Source organism: Carica papaya, chromosome 5 (assembly GCF_054855325.1).
Source record: "Carica papaya isolate Zhongbai chromosome 5, ASM5485532v1, whole genome shotgun sequence".
Lineage (NCBI taxonomy): Eukaryota > Viridiplantae > Streptophyta > Magnoliopsida > Brassicales > Caricaceae > Carica > Carica papaya.
Genome location: NC_142313.1, coordinates 840,473 through 863,042, shown reverse-complemented (window position 1 = coordinate 863,042; position 22,570 = coordinate 840,473). Strand labels below are relative to the sequence as shown.

Below are 22,570 nucleotides of genomic sequence, written 5' to 3'. Positions count from 1 at the left end.
AGTTTTAGAGCACCCCATCGAGTGCCTTATATAGATGTTTATCTTATGGACAGGGTAACAACTTGGGATGAGAACGAATCGGCTTTATATGTTGATCGTATCTCTTCATACATTATTACTATGTGATAAGAAATTGCACATGTTAACTTGTATGATTTTATTAAAAAACAAATTCCGAGTTGAGGCATCTGAAAGCCGCAGCCACTAGAGATAAGGCATGTCCAGTGGATATATGCTCTATACCACAATTGTTTTGGTATGCATCATGACTTACAATTAATAATATATAGTAATTTAAATTACAATAATATATGTTATAAACTTATATTCGTGTATCATCTTAGTATATTAATAAGTTAATATATTAACATTAAATTTCTTAAAATATAATCTTTTTTATAAGAAAAAAAAAGTTTTACTGAATTATTAGTACATAGAATTACTAGAATACAATTTAAAGAAGTCCATTCATGGTTTCAAGAATCCAGCATGCTTCCGTCCAGACGTGGTAGTAGTCGAGAACCGGAGAGCAATTCCAACGCCAAGATACAGTCTTAGTAGCCTTGTTCCTGAGCTCGAATGTTTCTTATACTTAGTGAATGTATTAGAAAAGAGAGGATTAGAGTTTATTACTTGTTCCACTTTGTTTTGGGAATTTTGTATTGAGAATTTCTACAGTGCTGTGCATGGCCAATCCCACAAACGAAGGTCAGAACTTGTCCTGGCTATCGACTTGCAATCAGAAATGGATCCTACGCACGTCCAATTTCCGAGTTTCGGCAGAGCTGAATTTTACTTTAGTAATTACTTCTTAGACACGGTTAATGAACAACCTTTTGAGTTGAAGAACTCGTCTCGCAGTAGACTGAAGTTCAGGAACCAATTTTAATGAACAAGAAGGGGTTATCCTAAGTCAAAGTTAACGAATTTCAGAAAAGTTACAGATGATCTCTAATTTACATTCTTCAAATGGTGTTTCGATTGCATGTTTATCGTTAACTAGTTTGTTATTTAATTTTGAAGAAGAAAATATGATTAGTTCGCAATAACGAAGAAAATTAGTAAAACGAAAAGAGACCTAGGAGCCTCGTTTTATTTAATTACTTCATACATAGAAGTCTTACATTACATGAATGTAAGAACACTAATCCTTCCAGCTCTCCTTACATATTGAAAGTTCCACCCAGATCGTTCTTGGAGTTATTGTGCTCTCCAGCATTGAAGTTAGCAAACTTACCACTGTAATTCTGGGTGGTGTCGTGTTTATAGTTACCATAACAATCGTTCATCCTAGAATCGACTTGGTTCCCGCACCCGACAGTGTTGGCTTGGGATCCATCGGAAGCATTCCTGTTAAAAGTCGGCCCTCCTGTTGGGGTGTAGCGAATTTGAGACCTGCGGTACCCAGACATATTCTCTTGCTCTTGCTGATAACTTGTTTAATTCAGATGTCTTTGGTTTCGAGCTTGATGATTTCTATGGCCGTCGAGTGCCGCCTTATATAGATGTTTGTGTAAGGATTGGGAGGAGATGAGAAGCAATCCATCTCTCTCGGAATAAAAATTCGACAGATTTGACAAGAAATTCCAGGAGATAAGAAGAGGCATCTGAAAGCAACAAGCACCATCGATGCACTAGAAATAAAAACTGTTACTAAAGCTCCCCATATGGGTCAGTTGGCTTCTTCTACAATTCAAGAAGCTCTACTACTAATAATAGAATATATATACATATATATATATATATGTAATCAATTAGATTTATATTCCATGAGAATTTGTGTGTATCTTGTTCGCTAGAAATAAAGGAAAAAACTATTAAGAAGACATATTAAGATGAGAAAGGAACCAATTTTTTTTCGTTTACGACTTAAGTAAAGCAAGGAATCTTCATATAGGGGGTGCAAATAACTAGCAAAGCAAAATACGTGCAGTAAAATCTGCTGTATATGCAAATATGTTCTTAGCCACTAATGATAAACTTACAGGAACCAACTTTTATCCATTCACTTAGCTGACTGATTTTGAATCATTCTCAGCATGTTTATGTGTTGTTAAAGTAATTATAATTAAATTCTCCATAACAAGAAATGAATAACTTCAGAGCTCACTTCAAATATTTGTCAAAAAATCATAGAAAAATTTTGCAGAAAACTTGTCTTTCTTCGTTCCCATACAAAGTATGAGGGTACTAGAGACTAAAGTTATCAGAATCATATTCCTTGCAATTGGGCTGAGCATATAGATATATATATATATATATATATATTCCATGATCTTTTATTATAGTGCTTGCTATTGTTTGAAAGGAAATAAGATTCCTTCTTATCCCAAAAAAAGCCTAATGGGCATTGGACTGTTTTCAACATTTGATCACTCTATATAAGGAGCTAGCTAGTGAAGCCACCTTCAAAACTAACCATACACCAATAAACCCACCGGAGTTAATTAGCGACAGATCAAAGACTCGGTCCAATGAATAGACGAAAGGAGCAGGCTTGGAGACAAATGCACGAAGAAGATGAAGAAGAATACGAGACTGACTACGATTATGACTGCGAATACGACTATGGCTCTCACTTTCGGCCTGCTCCAGGGCCGGTTTTCAACAACAATGGCAGAATTGCTTCCCAGGCCAACACTGTTGGAAACCACAACTTCGTTGACACTTCCATCACTGGAGCTTTCAATGAAATCACACACCGTGATACCAAGAATTACAGCGGTAAATTTGCCAATTTCAACGAAGGGAAGTACAACAATTCCAAGAATAATCTCACTGGAACTTTCAACATGAGAGACTGATTAGATTAAGTTTACTGATCTATTGTAGTATGATCTCTATTGCAGATCTATTATAAAGAACTTATGTCTTGTATGTCCGACACCCTTAAATAAACAAGGATCAGCTTATATATATATATATATATATATATATATATATATGTATATTTATATATACAGGCACACAGATGAGACCCTGTTAGGTTAGTTTTACATATATATATATATATATATATCGGCCATAATGAGGGACACAAGCAGCAGACAACAGCTGATTAGCAGCTTAGAGAATCTGATGCAGGGCTCTAAGGACTAACTTAGTGATTAACCAAGCCATACACCTGGTCGGCATACACATATTATGACAAGCATGCTTATATAATTTGAAGCATAAATAAGTAGAAAAAGAAGAAAATGCTTTGTAAATTAACTAAGTAACCTTCAGTTAACTTAAAGCCTACTAAAACAGGATTAGACACTGATACAAGCATCACACAATACATTATCCTCTGGTATAAAATCAGAGATATGTACAACACACTGTTTATTTTTTGGTTGACAGCAAAGATTGTCAACCCTTTAACAATAATATATATATATAGCTAGTAAATATATATATAGATAGCAAGCATATAGATATATGTATAGCAAAGATTGTCAACCCTTTAGCAATAATATAGATATATATATATACATATAATTTTTAATTAATTCTGGTTCTTGGCCTTTCCCTCGGAAGGGCTGATAGTTTTTGTTAAGGGCACATTAACAGGCTGTTCTCCCTGTTTCCACCTTCCAACCTCGTCGGCGATAGTACTTATCTTGCAGACATTACCTTCAGGGTCACGAAAAACCAACTCACCCTTACCTTCTCGCCGTACTGAGCTGGAATCATCACAGAATATCTTGTAGTGATCATTCTCAAGGGATTTCTCATCTAGAAGCTTAGTTTCAGACCCAACATTGTTGGCAGCCATGGTTTCACAGCTCTCCCTCACTTTGATAATCACAAGTACAGAACTTATTTTTCTGGCTTTGCTTACAGTGATGATTCCAGTTTTACTAACCAAGCAAATGCTTGAGCCTTTATATACGCATATAGTATATATAGAGGATTGATATTAGGGAATAGTGTAATCATTATTTAGTAGCAATCTCCAACGTTTGACGTAGCTAAATTTGCCACCATTTGCTCATAGTAGTCAACCTTCCACCGATGAATGTCTTGAAATTTGCGTATGATGGAGACAAACAATACAACATATTAATGCTGTGTAAGAATGGGTGTGTGACACATGTATAGTTAGTGGGTGATTCACATATTCTTTTCTCTGCCTCATCTAATAAATCGGTGGATAGCTCTGATCGGAATTACTGAGGTTACTGTTAATAACTTGGTTCTTGATTTGTAAAACTGCATGATTGTAAGACTAATGACAAAATTCATGTGTAGGTTTCGTGGACTACCTTCTTTCATACTCTGTAAAAGGGTACTTTTTTCAGGTGGGTGCTAGGCCATTTTTCAGCCAAAAAAACATAAGAGGGGAAATTATTTCGCACGTGCAAAAGAAATTTTATTCCACACGTGCGACTTGTTTGAGTTTTAAGGGACTCTTCATCCCTAAGAGTGTATGTATATGAAAATAATGAATTGATGATTGCAGTTATCAGACCACATAATCCACGCTACACTACGGTTCCGTTTTCTTAATTAGCATATAACATCTAAGACGTAATTAATTCATTACTATTTTAATATTAAAACTGAATATATTCTAATTTTATTTATAATTTTATTAGTTTATAAATTCAAGTTAAATTATATTCATTTATGTGTTTCTTGTTACCGTGTTCACGCCAAGGAACTTACCCTAAAAAGTCATGATAAATGATGGTTGAGACGAGGTTCGACATTTTTAAACCACGAAACACTCAGTTTTCATTTCGGTTGTAGGTGTAGCTAACCCCCTATTAAAGATATGACATATAAGAAATAATAAAAAAAGAGTTCAAATATAAAAATTTTCATTAATATATAAATCGATTGTATTCTGACACTAATATAAACACCAGAATAAGCGATACTTAATGGATTAAGAGCATCCCCTCGAGTAAAAGTTTCAACAATCGGTTGACCAATACACTCAACATGTTTGTAGCGATTCACATGACATCGTCAAATGATACAAAATCTTGAATAAGAATGTATAACGTACTAGAACGCTCTTATTGACGATCATTTATTCTAATAACATCTAAAGTTTCTCGAACAATGTAATATCTCACACCAATTAAATCTTTAATCATTCTCCCTCTTACTAATACTATAGAATATTTTTGTAAATTACGGCCAGTATCGAATATATAAACAGTGATTTCAAATTTAGAAGTTAATCGTACTCTATCAACTTTACGTAAGGTAGAGTTTGATTTTTTAGAAGTGATAGTGAAAAAAGTTGATAGATAAGTCACTTTTATTGTCACTTTACAGAATTGTATATGAAATTTTTTGTCTCGTATGTTATTTTATATTATGTTATGATTATATTATATAAAAATCACGAATTTATTTATTTTTTTGGTAAAAATCGTTGAAAAGCAATAAAGAAAACCCATCGAGTAAATAACTAAGCTAGCAAGTATAAAGATTTTCATTAATACATAAATCAATTGTATTTCGACCCTGATGTAAACACCAGAATAAACGATATTTAATGGATTAAGAGCATCCCCTCGAGTAAAAGCTTCAACAATCGGTTGACCAATACACTCAACATGTTTGTAGCGATTCACATGACATCGTCAAATGATACAAAGTCTTGGATAAGAATTTACAACGTACTAGACCGCTCTTGTTGACGATTATTTATTCTGATAACATCTAAAGTTTCTCGAACAATGTGATATCTCACACCAAGTAAATCTCCAATCATTCTCCCTCTTATACGTATATAATTTTGAACTTTAATAACCAAGCAGAGATGTGCAAGGAAAAGTAAAAAGAACGAGGGAAAAATGATGACGGTGTACGTACGCCATAATTAACCAGAAAGCAAAAAGTGAAGAGCAGCGGCGGGGAGAGTAAAACCCTAGGATGAGCGTTAAAACGAGAAATTTATACCTCCCCCGAAGTAACCGTGCGCTACGCCACAATTACACCACAGAAAATCTTCTCTTAACGTAATACAGCTAGCTATACATATATATATATATATATACATACACACACGCACGCACGCACGCACATCACACGTGCAATCCTTTGGGCCGAACGTAGCCCATTTATTTCTCCTCATGGGCTTGGGCCTGATTTAATTAAGGCCTCTCAACATATTTGATTAGTGTTAATTACTTGGATCTTGACTGGTAAAATTGCATGATTCTGGACTAGTTATCTACACGTGCGAAAGCAAATTTATTTCACACGTGCGAGGTGTTTGAGTTTTAAGGGACTCTTCGTTCTTACAGTGTATATAAATATAACGATTGTAGTTATCAGACCACGTGGTCAGTTCTACGCTGCCGTTTTCTTCTTATTTATTATTTTATTAGTTTATTAATTTGAATTAAATTTGTGTTCCTATATATATTATCATTTAGAAATTATTTATATTATATTATATTATAATTGATATTTATCTATTATTTATTGTAAAGTAATAATTTTAGTGGTAATAATCATCTTAAAAATTTAAAGACAATGAAATTTATTTAATATTTAATTCTTTTTATTATATATTATTTAAACATTATATATGACGTCATAAATAGCATATATCGTTGTCAAGTAAAGGGACCCAAATCAGATTAACAATTATAAGCATCATCATTATATTATCTCGTACAAATTACAAGGTGCATGTAAATAGTAATCAACCTAGCAAGAAATACAAGGTCCTTTCATATATATATATATATATATATATATGTATGTATGTATGTACCGGGCTTCATGGGATTAACCTTTAATTTACCAGTACAACATCAACGATGCTCTTATTTGCACACAGAAGCAGAAACCAAACAGAAGACGACTGATTAAACCACATGCCGGAGATAATTACACGACAAGAATTATCTCACCATTCTTTATTCATATTATATTAAACTTTATTTCCTTAACTTTTTTAATATATAGTCGTGTAAAGAAATAGCTAGTGGTGGTATGGAGCTGACGCAACGTAGGAGTATGGACCGGTAGGCGCCATCTTCTGATCAGAAGCAAATGGTGGAGCAGTAGAAATTGAAACGCTGGACCCCTGCAGTACTGGGTGTTGGTTAGAAACAAGTAATGGCTTAGGATGAGCAACCCCATGGATGACGGCAACTGGGGCTCCGCTCACTTTCTCTGCAGCTTTATGAACGACGGTCATCTTCGGGTCTCGTCCATGACCGGCCATCTTCTTTTTTCTTTTCTTCTCTTAAAGTCACTGAGTGGACTCGAAGTAAGATATGTTTTCTTTGCGTTGCTCCGTATATAGATTCGAGGGGTATATATATAGGGGAGTTGTGTTTGCATGGTGAGAGTTCCAGCTTCTTACGCCATTTTCCTACAGTTTTGGGTGCTGTTAGACGTCATGCTCCAACTGGCAAATTTAATTGTGTAAATACTCGTAGGTTTCCATGCGCTGAACGCATGAGATTAGATTGAGTTCACATGCATACTCTTGGGGTTGAGTTTGGTACGTGTAGTAATAAAAGTATTGACTATATGTGTATACATATGTATGTATGTATAGACTATAGTCGCATGAGACACGTACGAGCATCTGCTTAAATGCATAATTTCTTTTGGTTGCGAACAGTGATATGTATATATTCATCGTGAATCTCACATGGTTAGACAGACAATCAACACGAGCACCTTCTTAAAAAGCACGATATATATTAGCAGCTAACTGGTATTTTGTTAGTAAAGCACCTAGAGAACGAGCTTGTTGAAAAGCACTTTCCAGGATTACCTTGTTCAAAAGCATTCTTGGCATATATACAATATTTTTAGAAAAAAATATATATATAAAACGCCATGAAAGGGCAAAAGAAGCTCCCCTCCCAAAAAAAAAAAACGGCAGAACACAAAAGGCCTACAAATGTGGCTGCTGGGATTCGAGCCCAGGTCTCCACGGCCACAACGTGGAATTCTCACCACTAAACTACAGCCACTTTGTTGAGAATTTTTCTTCTTCTTGAAAAATTTATCATATCAATCCCTTCGAAAATGATAAGCAAGTGCACTTATCATCCCCTAAAAAAAAGGTAAATGGTATTATCAAAGTATCATTTTGTTTATCTCAAAAAAATAATGATAATGATAATATAAGAAAAACAATAATTAATTTAATTACATTATTAACTAATAATTTTATTGATTTGGAGAGTATCATATTTTATTTAAATATTATAAGCTTAAATTTTAAATAATAGTAATTAATTTATAATATTTAATTTTAAAAAAATAAAAATTTAACTCATTATTATGTTAATTTTAATAAATTTATTATATTTTTAAATATAAAAAATTTATATAATAAATAAAAGTATTATTTATATATTTTAGAATAATTACTCGTTTTATTTGCTTTAATTTCACCAATATATTTATAAATTAAATTTTTATTTTATTATATTAAATATTAGAAATTGACCCATGTTAGATTATAATATATTTATAAATGGGTAAGATATACATTTTTAATAAAATATGAATTTATAATATTAAAATAGCATATAAAAGTGCTAATCATTATACTGAGTATATTGTTGATGACTGTTTATTCATTTACATACGCATTGTGTATATATGTGTGTGTGTGTGTGTGTGTGTGTGTGTGTATATGTGTGTGTGTGTGTGTGTGTGTGTGTGTGTGTGTGAATTGATAACGTAGCAAACTACATTTAGATAAGGTGTACAGACAGGTATGGATAAGTGTTGGAAGCAGATAGCGATTGGACTATAAGATTAAGTTTTACATTTTCATATTGAAAGCTTGCAATTGCATGGTCGTCTAAAGCTGCTAAAAGTAGAGAAATCAGAGAATAGAATAATAAACATGCAGAAGACAGAAGCTATATATATATATATATATATACACACACACACACACACATATATATACGTACGTACATATATATATATATATACACAGAAGAATAAACGTATTAAAATGTAACCAATAAAAATTTTATGATTAAATAACAATAAAATCAAATGTACTTAATTAAATAATGTGAAATTTAGTGTTTAATTTATATTAAATTAGTCTACTTTAAATTTATTTAAAAGTTATATATTAAAATTTTATTAAAAATATAAAATTTATAATTTTATGAGTGTATTATAAGTCAAGATGAATAACTTATAATGTTCAATTTTTTAATATCGAAGACTTAATTATATTAGTGGGTTACGGTAACCAAATTAAATTAAATTTTTACAAATTTATTATTTTTTTTAGTAAAATAAATATTTCACTAACATAAAGGAGTAATCCGTCCGAGAAGGGGCTCGCGTCTGATTAGCTAGTTGGTAAGACAATAGCTTACCAAGACGACGATCAGTAGCTGGTCCGAGAGGATGATCAACCACAACGGGACTGAGACATGGCCCAGACTCCTGCATGAGGCATCAGTGAGAAATTTTCCGCAATGGGCGAAAGCCTGACGGAGCAATGCCGCATGGAGGTAGAAGGCCCACGGGCCGTGAACTTCTTTTCCCGAAGAAAAAGCGATGGTGGTATCCGAAGAATTAGTGATACTACGATAACTAAATTAAACCAACTCATAACAAAGTCTTCATTAAAAATGAAATTGGAGTGGATACATTCTTGGAGAATATTAGTAACCCAATTTTATCCTTACCCACTTACCTCAATACGTATATAAATATAGATATATTATATATATATATATATGTATGAAATTAAGGAAAATTCTTATCCTTGGGAAAATATATTAACAAATTACCTTAAACATCAAATTGACCATTCAAAATAGTATGAGGGTAACAGCTTCCAAAATTCTCTACACATGGAATTGTCAATTTTAGAGCAAACATAATTAATTACATTTAAGAAAGTAATTACCTATTTTTTAACATACCTTTTTAGTTATAACATTGTCTAATTAATTTAATATTTTAAAAAAAAAATTATACTGATTTTTGCATTTAAAATTTATTTATTACAATTTAGGAAGGATATTTCTGTACCAACTGAATTACCCAAATTAGTATTACCTTAAAAATCTCTAATTAATTTTTTAACCTTAAAATACTCAAAATTTTGGGATAATGGATAAAGACATAATCTCTTATGGTCTATAATTATATATATATATATATACACCATTTTCCGCACCTTAATCTTCAGCTCTATGCTTTATATCTTATCTCCTTCTTCACGTTAATTCTCAGCCGACTTTATCGTCTTCCTCCATACTTCTGCCTGGGAGGATCTTAATTTCTTTCGTCTGAAAATCTCCCGGCCCGTCATGCTTTGTTTACTGGTTCGTCGATGGTACCAGGAGAATATATATATAATTATACACACAATTTCCGCCATTATCGATATATGAACAACCTAACGCAGTTCTGTCAGCTTCTTGTTTTCCAGTCAGTCTCAGTTGTAATCCTCTATTGGTTTTACAAGTTTTCTTAATTTTCCCTTCTCGATTTTCATCGTCGAATCCGGAGATTTGATTGCTCGAAATTAAATTCTCTCTCCGGATAATCGTGTTTGTTTATTCGGAATTTTACTGCGAGAATCGGTAAGGAGCATTTTCCTCGTCGCCAAACAATCCGCCGTTGGGCGACCAAAATTTCTTGGATCGGGTTCGGGAATTTCTAGAAAAATGGTGAAGCAGGGGATTCAGCTGACGAACTCGGTTTTGGAAAAAGACGCGCGATACGCCGTGATTACGGACGAGAAGAGAAGGAAGAGAATGCTGTCGAACCGCGAATCGGCGAGAAGGTCACGGCTGAGGAGGCAGAAGCAGATCGAGGATCTGGTCAACGAGATTGCTCTTCTGAATAGAAAAATACAGGAGGGAAACAAGAGGTTTGATATCATAATGGAGAGCAATAAGGCTGTGGAGTCCGAGAATAACGTGCTGAGGGCTGAGAAGACGAGACTGGCGAATTATATGTTTCATTTGGAGATTATGATACTGAATAGCTGTATGCAGGTCGGTAGTTCGTCCGTCGCCGGCTGCTCCTGCGACGGCCAGTCATCGGAAAAAATGGCGTCGCCGGAACTTTGCCGGGTACCATGGCAAGTTGGGGGTGCGACACAGCCGATTATATCCCCTGGGATCTTCGAGTTTTAATGAATTACTAGTCGTAATTTAATAAAATCGTCAGGATGTTGATGATGATGAAACCAATTTTCTCAGGTTACATTCTTCTGGTAATTGATATGACGTGTCGCTCCTTGTTTGGTTAATACCATAAAGAATTTTCATCATTGCGTTTTATAAATTCAAGAAATATATAAAATAATTATGACATCATTAATGATAATTATAAAAGACTCGATATTAATTAATTACCAAAATGAACATCACACGTAATGTTAAATGACAAAACTAATTATGTGATTATGCCACCCGTACTATCATTAATTAATTAAAGATATAATTAATTAACCATAATCACAAAGGACTTATCAAATTTCTAGATGCGTCTTCTTTGACTTTTTCTTAAAAAAATACAATTAATTAAGTAATTATTTTTTAAATTATTTAATTTCTGTATTTAATATATATTTTAAAGCCAAAACAATGACTTCAAATATTTATAGTTTAAATATCTATAAACGTTTTTCCGCATACAATGTATAGATATAGTAAACAATTTAATATAACTTCTCCACTTAAAAAGATTTACAAAAATTTTAACTACTAAGCTTACATGTTATTGGTATTGGTATATAGATATAGTAATTAATTATATCTTATGAAATGCTACTACTCTAATCGGATCTCAAAATGGGCAGCTATATATAATAGTAATATATATATATATGTATATATATATATATATGAATTAACATCAAGGAAAATAAACCAAATGGGCAATTAGAAGTTACCCATAAATTGGACTAGTAGATTGAATCTCTTCTACACGTTCTTTATTCTGCTAGCCAAAGAAGCAACAAAATATTTTAGAGAGTAACATAGGATGAAGTTCGTGCCTTGATAGTGTGTATATGTGTATATATAGATTCTCTCCAGGCACTAACTATTGATTACGTGGTGTGTGTATATATCTATGTAGGTTCTGTCCAAGCTTTCACTGATGATATACATGGCGCAAAGCATAAAACACTTTTCCACTAATACCTAATTACAATTACAACATAAAACCTACATATGCATTTGCTATAATCTACTGACACCAACATTATAAAAGCATAAATCAAGAAAATTCACTTACTCTAGCTTGAAGTACTCAGCTGACAAGTAGCCCGAGAGGAGAATTAGTGCTCGGCTTCTGCCACATGCACGCGGCTCATATTCCAGAAGGCTACTTCATGTTCAAGAACAGAGAGGAGCACCACTTCAGTCTTTTTGAGAATATCACCAGAAGCCTTCTTCAGCCACCGATCAGCAATTTTTTTGAGGGAAAAACAGTACTGTCCAAAATCGCGGTTGCCCCATCTTTGGCAGGTATCCAGTAATGGCGGTGGGGTTTCGTTACCATCTTCTAAGCAGTGGGCAAAGCTCTCTTGGTACACAGATTCAATTGCCCAGAAAGCTGTAATGACAACAGCATATTCAACTTCCTTGCCCATCAAACTCTCCAGAAACCTGTGTGAGTTTGGGACCCATGCATTAGCTCTCAAAATGATGGTACCAGACCAGGGATCTCGACAACAGAAGTTTTAGCAAGGGTGCACATATATTAACACATAATTTGCGTCCAAAAATATAGCTGGGAAATGCAACTTTTTGCAGATGCAAAAGTTCTCATCCTAGCAAATAGGAACACTGCCCATAAAAAAATAGTTGGGGATCAAAAAACTAGCATCCCCTTAAACAGAAATGTGTGGCCCTACCTTAGATGCGTAAGACATGAATCCCAACTATGCAAATATGAATGCATATAAAAGATAGCAGGGCACATATTTGGAGACACAAAAACTGGAATGCATACCACTTGTGTTCTTAAGATAAAGGCACGTCCCAATGAACTAGAATGCATATCAATTGTGTCCGTAAGATAGAGAGACATAAGACGTTCATCCCCACACTTGATCCTGTTGACAAGTTTTTTGTAAGATGAAAACCTAGAGAAATGGTGTTCAAGGCCATCCTCTTTTCACCCGGAAGTTGGCTTCAATCTCAAATTTGAGGTGGGTTCAAAATGCAATGACTTACATGATGGGACAAAGAAAAGGACATTCAATACAAATACATGCTGAACTAAATCTAGAAGGACAAATATGCAAGGCATGAAGTCATTATGTTGCAAGACTTGCCGATGCTAAAATTCTAAGGGTTGTTTTTTTCCCCCGGTGCAGCTCTCATGTCATTTGGGCTCACCAATTATTGGTGTGTGTATTATCAGATAATCCGGCTACATGGAGTGTTGTTGCGTAAATAAATTATCTACTTACTTTGCAAAAAAATAAACTGAATTAGTCTTTATGTGAACCAAATAAAATGGTTATGTAGAACAATAATTTCTAAAAATTATAATATAACGACTAAAACGCAGTGCCAAAGATTAATCTTGTTCATTCGAATTAAAGTAACATTATTGAAGAATTATTTATCTAAAAAAAAAGATTATTGAAGAATCATTTTACAAACAAAACTATCATATAGTTACGCTAGAAAAATCTCATGTGGTTACCATGTTAAACAAGGATCAAATACATATTTGTCATTCAATTCTAAGTTAATTCCTAGTTCTGATTACCATATTAGTCTTATATTACCAACCCATTTTGAATTCCATTGAAAATGGAAATTCAATATAAAAGTGCTGGTAAACTCAATCATAAGAAATTGTATTCTAATTATAAGCAAATATAAAATTCAAAACTAAACAAATGCAACCTTAAGACACTTAAAACTATATATGTCTTTTCTTCTTCACAAAAATGTTGTGGTCGCAAAAAATTAATAGCTATTAGTCCGGACCCATAAAACATGAAAATGCTGCAAACATCAAAACGAACACAGCAAGGAAAAATGAGTTCTACAAGACTTGTAAATTCATACTTAACTCAACAAATATGAGAACTAATTTTCAATTTGTTCTTTGCGAAATTTATTTAAAATTGTTTTCCATTTAATCTATATATTGACTAAATTCTAACATAAAAAACTATAAAGCATGATCCATAATCAAGAAGAACATATAAACACTGCAATTTTATTTTGAGACCTAAAACAGGGAGAAGGGAAATCACGTATGAACCTGCAATAATCTTGGGTTGCCTTTCGGGGAGCAATTCCCGAGAGTTCGATTTCCCATTTGGAGGCTTCATTTTTGAACCACCGAATTTCATCGTTAAGAGCAGCCATGGCTCCTAATATCACTTCCATATCACTCGACTCATCCGACTCCTTACAGGCCTTCATCAACACACTCGCCGCAAATGCCACGAATTCTCTCACGAATATGTAATCTTGTCCCTGAAATTTTCTCAACCAAAATAAACTAACCACAAACATAAGAAAATTACAGTTGGCTTTCAAATGGATTTCGGAAATCAAAGCAGATGCGTACTAACTACCAGCCATGTTTTGAAGCAGTAGAGATCGACGGAGCCATCTCTGATGCTGAGGATGAAAGGATGCCTCGTAGCTCCTATGTAGATCAGTTGGTGCTTCCTCAGCCACGAATCGATTATCCCGATCTTCTCCATTTCTTCCCGCGTTTTGCTCTCCATTTTTCTGCTCGCACTCCAGTTCGCCCTACCTGAGTTAGCCGGTCTCTTCTCTGACTCGGGCTTGAGTTGAGCAGACTCTCTTATGGGGCCTAGTGCCTTACACATGGCTTACATGCGCTGAAGCCGAGCTACGCGTCAAATAAGCCAGCCGTGTATATCTGTGGCGGGCTCCGCCCATTACGTGACCGAACCCAAGCTTGTAACTTTCCTCCTCATACGACGTCGTCTAAGGTATTCTAAATAATTGTTTTTTTTTTGGGCTACAACTTGAATTTTGATTCTTATTGGGCCTGAAGTATCTTTGTGAATTATACAATGGTGTAATTGGTATTCTAGATTTTTTCATTCAATATTTTATTATTATAAAAAATTTGTCATATTATTTATAATACACTAATAAAATAATAATTTTTTAAATAAAATATAAAAAATTTAATTATTATACCGTTGATAATTATCTCATTAATTATTTAAAAGTAATTTACTAACCAGACAAACTTTAATATAAAAATAAAGTAAATATGAGGGGAAAAGAGAGGAAAAAAACGAGGCCTAATACGGCACCGTGCGGATGACACAGTTGGTCTGCCACTAGCTCTTCTGGTAAACTTGGAATGTCGACATTGTAGACTCATTAAGATTGAATTAAAGGCTACTATTTTTCTACTCGTCAATTATTGCAGAAGCACTTTACTACATGACTTGTATATATTTCAATATATTTTAGTTTTATATTATGATTAATGTGCATGTATAATATAATATAATATGATATAATATATATATTTATGTGACAATTTAATTTACAAAGTTAATTAATATTTATAAATTATTTAGCTTGTGAATTTCAACTTTTACATACTGTATCTATTTTTGTTATATATATATATATATATATCCCTTAAAAATAATCCCAAAAAAAAAGTATCCCTAGAAAAAACATATTATGTGTGTGTGTGTGTGTATAAATATATGTATGTGTATATATATATATATATAAGGGGGGTAGGATGATGGAATTAATGCATCATATGTAGACATACCATTTCATGGTGCATGATGACTGTTATTTTTAGCTCGTATTATCTGCCTCTTTTGGCAGCCTCACCACATTTTTCCAGTGCGTGAATAAATTATTAATTTCCTATGATCTACCTGAACTTATTTCTACGTCGGGAATGATTTGTTTTTGGACTTAATTCCAATATTAATTTTAAAATGTATAATTAGAACACAATATATTGTATTTGAATTTTTAAAATTCAAAAAGTTCATTTTTTACCTCAAAAATTAAAATTAAAATTAAAATTTTGTCGTAAAAGTATTTAAAAAATAATTAAAAATTAAAAATTCTAAAATATATATATATATATAGATGTAGAACGGCTAATCTAACTTGAACCACCATTTTCATAGAGAAAAATAAAAATTTTAACTGTGTAACTAATAAATAGTTAATAATAATGAATTATATTTTAATTATGTGTACTTAAATTAATATGAAAGTGGATTTTAAAATGAGTGAAATTAAGTGAAAAATAAACGTGACACAATTTTAATAATTTTATCGGGTTATGCCTCTACTCGGAATCAACTTGCTCAATTGCTTAGTTTAGTTAAATAATTGGCAGTGTAGATACGAGACAAGTTTAACCTGCTAGAAGAGAACATTTCACTATTTATACTCTACTACCTTTTGAGTGCAGAAACATATTCACACAAGCGTGTAAGTCACTCCTGGTCAATGTCTGTTGTCTCCGGTGCTGGTGTCTTGAGTCCTGTTGTGGTTGTCAATATGGACTGTCAAGAAGATGAAGTGTTAGTAAGAAAAGTCTATGAGATGTATCATAAAATCTCAAGGCTAGAAAACCTCAACCCTAGTGACCATGTCAACACCCTCTTCACTCAACTTGTACTTACATGCATGTCTCCCTGCCATATTGATGTTACCAAGCTGAGCAAAAGAGTTCAAGACATGAGATGTAGGTTGATTAAGCTATGTGGGAAAGCTGAGGGACTTTTAGAAAGCCATTTCTCAACTCTCATAGGATCTCAACAGAACCCACTTCGCCACATCGGTCTCTTCCCCTACTACACGAATTACCTCAAGCTTACCAATCTAGAGTTCACCATGCTCGGTAAAGAGTATTGCGATGGTCAAGTTCCAACCAAAATTGCCTTCTTAGGATCTGGACCTCTCCCTCTTACTTCCATCATCTTGGCCTCTCAGCACCTGAAGACAACAACTTTTCATAACTATGACATTGATCCATTGGCAAACTACAAAGCATGGCAGCTGGTTTCATCAGATCCTGACTTGTCGAAACGAATGTTTTTCCATACATTGGATGTTATGGACTTGTCAAGTCAGGCTTTGGAGGAGTATGAAGTTGTTTTCTTGGCAGCTCTTGTAGGGATGGGCAAGGAAGAGAAGACTCAAATCATTGATCACTTGGCATTGCACATGGCCCCAGGAGCCTTCTTGTTGCTGAGGAGTTCACATGGAGCTCGAGCATTTCTGTATCCTGTTGTTGGTCCTCATGAGCTTCAAGGTTTTGAGGTTCTTTCAGTTTTTCATCCAACTGATGAGGTCATTAATTCAGTTATTGTTGCACGCAAATGCCTAAGGCCTGTCTTTCCATTGAATCAAGGGTTCAACTCCACTGTGTCACCCAGCAGATGTTCTGAGATCCAAGGTTTCAAGTCCTTAAACCAAGTGAACATAATTGAAGAATCAACAATTAATGAGAAACTCTCTTGAATCCTTCAACCGGCTGCTTTAAAATCTGCATGTGTAACTCGTAATTTCAAGTTAATGTTTGCATAATAAGCTTCTTTTGTTTTTCTTCTCGTCAAGTAAACAAATGGAAGAACAATTCTCCAGGGAATTATTAATTGAAATAAGCATGTGGAGCAAAGAAATATTTTTACATATCGGTACCCATAACATTGATGTGGTTACTTCGAAGTAAAAAAAGTAGTGGTTATGTCTGTCTAGTTGGAAATGATTCCCATTTAGTTTGTCATTCAAAACCTGTAGATCTCAACAAGGGTGTCAAATAAGCTCAAAGCTCTTTTTTTTCATGATCAACAATTCCTAGCAAAGATTTGGTCTTCAACAATTTCACTAGCCATCACTTCAATTATTTTTTAAGTTCTGGTCAGACAATTTTTCCTCTCAGACGAAAAATGATTACTGTTCAAACCATCACTTGAGAGATGATTATTGTTCAAAAAATCTAGATCAGCTTCTATACTCCAAGCCTTGCACTGATGAAATGGATAGAAATCACTATTTCATCCCCATTAACAGATTTCACTATTGAGTATTTGGCAGAGAATCAGCAAAATTTTTCAGGGAATAAAAGGCAGTGTTACAAGACTAATTCAAGTTGCTTTACCATATTTGTCTCAATACACTAGAGGATATCTAACTTGCTACCACTGTGCTTATAATCACACAATACCCAAAACCCATGCTTCTTTCAAGATTCAAAGTCATTTCACAAATCAGTATATTATATAACTTGGCAGACACTCCTGCTGCTTTACAAGGTGATCCAAAGGAACCTGAAACTAATACACAGCCAGATAAGGAACGAAATATTTTCTCTAAGAAATAGATAATGAATAAACTAGCCAGCAATATTAGGAAAGGGACTATCCAAAAGGATATTTACATGAAGATGTCATATGTGCAGAAAATTGTAAAGAGAAGTGGACAAATCAGAAGTGGCAGAGTTTTTCCCCAGCATAACCCAGCTCTCCTTTTCTTTTTTCTTGTTTCTTTTATCTCTTTTCTGAGACAACATAACCAGCTCTCTTAAAGTGCTAAGAACTTGACTGTGAGAAAATTTGCTAGAATGTGATTAAGAATATTCCCCTCATTTACTCTCTACAACTGACACCCTGCATATGTTGAAATCCCATACACCAGAAAATAATTGAATCTCTCCTCTAATGGGAAGCACGGTTTTGAAGGCAGACAATAGAAGTTCTAGAATTAGAAGTTGGAATAGTGTGGAGCAAAAAAACATAAAAGGCGGAGATAAAACTTGATAAGTAACTTCCTATTGTCGATTTATTTCATGAAACTTGAAGCTTGGAGTATTTTTAGACTTGAACAAGGTCGTTTTATTGATCCCTTGGAACTATAAACAAAAAAAAAAATGAAGCAGAGAAAATAATTTATGGCAATAAGGCCTAAATAATCAAGTAAAATTATTGGTAACAAGAACAACACAAGTTGGACATTCTCCTAAACTCGTCAGGCATCCTTCAGAAATTAGAACCTGATTGGTTAGCATTGAGTTCAGTCTTAATGATTAAGTTGCTTGTGCGCGGAAATCTGTGGAAATAGAAATACAGTAAAATGCCTATTAGATTGATGCTTCCTCATCTAGACACTAATGGCAATAATTTCAGGATTTTCTGTGCTGTCTTTAAGGGGGTTTTCGTGCAGGACTGAAGCCACTTCATTAGCTTCACAAGGAGAGGATTGTGCCAAAAATACTGAATTATGCCAAGAGTTCCAGGTTTCTATGCAAAAAGCAGCATTCCTGTGATTGGACTTGAAAAGGGCATAATATGAATGCAAATCACCATGTTAATATGGAAACCTTCCTATTAACAGAGAAATGTAATTGCTGTTGATGGAATAAAAAGAATTGAATTGCAAATATCTAAACTCTTAATTGTCACATGAGTTGCAGAAACTGTAAAGCCTATTACCTCTTAGAACTCTTTGCATATAAAGCACAAAAGAAGGAAACCCTTGTATGGTGTAAAGAAATTGTAAAACATGAAGATGCTGGTAAACAAGATTGTGAATTGGATACGCTTGCTTGACTGTATAAGAGCACAATGTTAACAAAAGTGATGTTACGTGATCCTTCCCATATGATACTTGCCTATTTAAAAACATCATAGTAAGACATCAAGCATCAAATAGATCTGCTCAAACCACGTTCCGAACCAAGAAGAAACAAACTACAAATTTCATTTTATATTACCTATGAGGACCTCAGATTAGAGACTGAAAGGAACAATGTACTTGAATTAGATCATCACTATCATGGTCAGTTCTTCTTAATAGAACTTCCAAGCAGAAACAGAAAGAAGTGGAGTACCCTTCCACCCAACAATAAGGCACTTTCCATTCATGTCAAGAGTACAAGAACTCCCACAATTGAACTTTTCAGTCAAAAGTTTTGCTTGGTAGTGGGATGACATGCTCAGATCAGCCTCTAACATTCCAAAACGAGCAAAGAAAGCCCTCCAAACATCAATATTCACATTTCGGATCTTCCTTTCATTTCCTTCAGCTGCCAATATATTTCTGATTCCCTCGCCAAAGTATCTAGATTCAGTAACCACCCTATTGACATTATCTCTTTTCATGCAAGCTTCCAGACAATCAAAATATGCACTGTAAAAGAAAAGAGCTTCAATGAAACGGCTCACAAAAAATGGTGAGTTGAGATTTGCCTCTACCTCAATAACAACCATTATATACGGACTAATCTTCCTGATGATCCTCATTAAGGCTTCTAACCGGTCTGGAACTACAATCATGCTCCTTAGCAAGAACTGAGAAAAGACAGCAACCATCTCCGTAGCATCTGTCTCAAAGAGATTTTCTTTGAGATCAAGAATGTCTGAGACCATAACTATCTTGAAAGAAAAGGGTAAGTTCATGCTCTCAGCAAAACTCCGTAACCGCCGACCTGTATCCTCTATCAAATGTTTTGAAGTAGTTCCAATAGCAGTTATCTTAAGAAGCTCAATAGGACCCTCTTGACGTGATGCAAGAGCTTGCATCAGGATTGCCCATTGGATCCCACTCATAATTCCAAGATCAATTATATGAACTCTGCTTGCCTCAGCCATATTGTCTATAATGGCTTGGATCCCTGCAAATTGGGTTATCTGTGCAAAAGGCATTGTTTGATGACATGCCAGGGTAGCAGGATTTGGGCTCATGATTGCCTCATCAATATCGACTTTCTGCACTCTCTCTAATCCCTTTGACTTGAATCTACCAGTCTCTCGATCAATCTTTTCCTTAAGGGCTTCAGAAAAGTAGTAAACTATACGTTGGACTGGAGTTCCAGTATCAGAAGACAAGCTATCACACTGATTCAGGAATCTCTTCGCACGGTCATATTCTTGACAGCCTACTTTCTCTGCAGAAGCCAAAAGAAAACCAGCTAGCTCCACATCTTTGATTTCCTCATTGGAAAGACCAGAAAAAGATAGATTAAAAGGATGGCTGACCATGGAAAGACCATCAACTATTTGGGAAGAAGACTGGATGAAAATCTCTCCTGCAAACCTAAAGATTTCTTCAGTCGAAAACTTTTTGGTTGCTCCCTCTGTATTTGCCGTATCATTTCTTGGCTCAATAATTCGTCCTTCCCCATTCAGCCGCTTGAACCCACTTCTGTAGTTGTTTAGGAGCTCAAGTGCGGGGAAAGAAAATTGAACATGCTTCTCCTTCTTGGGTTCAATCACATCTTGGATTCCACCAGCAAGCTTTACCATCTCCTCAAAATATGCTTGGATTGGTGGAGAAGCAACGTTAAAACTTACACCATCGAGTAGTCTAAAATCTGAACATGACAGTTGTTGCTGCTGTTCTTGATCATACTTTGTGACTATAAATCCATTGTCCAGTGATGACTCATCTGGATGGAATCCATAATCAGAACCGAGCGAATAAATATCTCGAGACCTTTTGCAGGCTTCTGTTCCATATTCCAGACTCTCAAAACCCTGACTGGAAGAACTAAACTTGTCTTCAACTGCACCGGAGTTGAACCCCTCCATAAAGCACATAACATTGGCCATTTGAACAAGCTTACTTACAGTCTCGTTTTATCTAATTTTGTTGAGTTTATAAACTGATATACTAAAATTAAATGACCAATTTGGTTAGTGATCAATAAATAAAAGACAAACAAGCAAACAAACAAACAACAAGAACAGCCAAGAGTTTTTATTTTTTTAATCAAAATTGCTTAACCTCCAAATAGAACCGTTCTTACACAAAGTCTTTACAGAACCACAGTCACGTAGATGTTGATGGGCTGATATTATCTAGGTGGCCCGCTAATAAAAATATGGAGTTAAACAGTTCTCCGGGGAGAAAATTTCTTAGACATTCTATGAATTAAATAAGAAATCAAACAATGCCTAGAACGGAACTAAAATAATGAACATGAAATCTAGCTGACATAATTCTTGGGGACATTTTTTAAATCTGTAAGTTCCTAAGAAGTTCCGCCAATCAAGAATTGTCCAACAAACTCGAACAATCAGCAATAATAACACAAGCAAATAAAAGATGACACAAAATATCCAACTTAGCAAGTTAGTATGTAGAACAAGAAACTAAGGTCTTTGGAAACAACATCAGCAAGCAGCTTTCAACGCAGAACAGCCCAGCCCGCCGTTGAAAGAGCTTATATGACATATACATACATATATTAAATACAGCATTTAGAACAACAGCCAAACGGATAAAATACGGGCGTAAGGACGTATTCGCTTACCAGAAACAGAGGGCTGAGCGGCAGGACTACTGCCGGATCCTTTTGAATTTTTCTACTTCTCACTGCAAAGTTACATTACTGTAAATCGCACTGCAAATTCAACACGAGGCCGATGATTGCCGTAACCGGAATCCTTCTCTCCCCCCATTCTTTCTCGCGCCAATTAGTTTTTCGATCCCTTAAAATGTTCAAATTGGGCCGGCTCATCTCAGGCCCAATTCTAATTTAAACTCCTGTAAGAAAAAATTACTTTTCATTTTCTGATAAAAGTAAAAAAAAAAAATTACCTCGGTAAATTTGAAGTGAATTTAAATTTAATCACTCACTGTTTATTATC

The 22,570-nt window shown here is 34.4% G+C and overlaps 4 protein-coding genes and 1 non-coding gene across 8 annotated transcripts; 2 read left to right on the top strand and 3 right to left on the bottom strand.

Annotated features, from left to right (window-relative positions):
- Positions 1 to 7,874: 7,874 nt before the first annotated feature.
- On the bottom strand, positions 7,875 to 7,946 carry TRNAH-GUG (transfer RNA histidin (anticodon GUG)). The gene has a single exon. It is a non-coding gene; the product is annotated as a tRNA-His (tRNA).
- A 2,186-nt stretch (positions 7,947 to 10,132) lies between these two features.
- LOC110821246 (basic leucine zipper 1-like) lies at positions 10,133 to 11,242 on the top strand. Its single transcript, XM_022051017.2, has one exon. It carries the CDS (start codon positions 10,632 to 10,634, stop codon positions 11,103 to 11,105), a length of 474 nt encoding a protein of 157 aa, XP_021906709.1. The 5' UTR covers positions 10,133 to 10,631; the 3' UTR covers positions 11,106 to 11,242.
- Positions 11,243 to 12,213: 971 nt separating this feature from the next.
- LOC110821245 (heme oxygenase-like, multi-helical) lies at positions 12,214 to 14,760 on the bottom strand. 2 transcript variants are annotated; one of them, XM_022051015.2, is made up of 3 exons: positions 14,525 to 14,760; positions 14,206 to 14,423; positions 12,214 to 12,587 (listed from the first exon to the last, which is right to left on the bottom strand). In XM_022051015.2, the coding sequence occupies exons 1-3, from the start codon at positions 14,678 to 14,680 to the stop codon at positions 12,257 to 12,259; spliced, it is 705 nt and encodes a 234-aa protein (XP_021906707.1). In that variant the 5' UTR covers positions 14,681 to 14,760; the 3' UTR covers positions 12,214 to 12,256. The 2 variants fall into 2 exon arrangements, with proteins under 2 accessions (XP_021906707.1, XP_021906708.1); XM_022051016.2 differs by having other exon boundaries at positions 14,206 to 14,448; positions 14,525 to 14,702.
- A 1,518-nt stretch (positions 14,761 to 16,278) lies between these two features.
- LOC110821244 (nicotianamine synthase-like) lies at positions 16,279 to 17,677 on the top strand. Its single transcript, XM_022051014.2, has one exon. It carries the CDS (start codon positions 16,425 to 16,427, stop codon positions 17,439 to 17,441), a length of 1,017 nt encoding a protein of 338 aa, XP_021906706.1. The 5' UTR covers positions 16,279 to 16,424; the 3' UTR covers positions 17,442 to 17,677.
- Positions 17,327 to 22,402, bottom strand: LOC110821243 (DELLA protein RGL2-like). 3 transcript variants are annotated; one of them, XM_088219651.1, is made up of 3 exons: positions 22,234 to 22,402; positions 19,693 to 21,590; positions 17,327 to 17,466 (listed from the first exon to the last, which is right to left on the bottom strand). In XM_088219651.1, exon 2 carries the CDS (start codon positions 21,527 to 21,529, stop codon positions 19,769 to 19,771), a length of 1,761 nt encoding a protein of 586 aa, XP_088075777.1. In that variant the 5' UTR covers positions 21,530 to 21,590; positions 22,234 to 22,402; the 3' UTR covers positions 17,327 to 17,466; positions 19,693 to 19,768. The 3 variants fall into 3 exon arrangements, with proteins under 3 accessions (XP_088075777.1, XP_088075778.1, XP_021906705.1); XM_088219652.1 differs by having other exon boundaries at positions 19,693 to 21,483; XM_022051013.2 differs by having other exon boundaries at positions 19,693 to 21,458.
- Between the last annotated feature and the right edge of the window lie 168 nt (positions 22,403 to 22,570).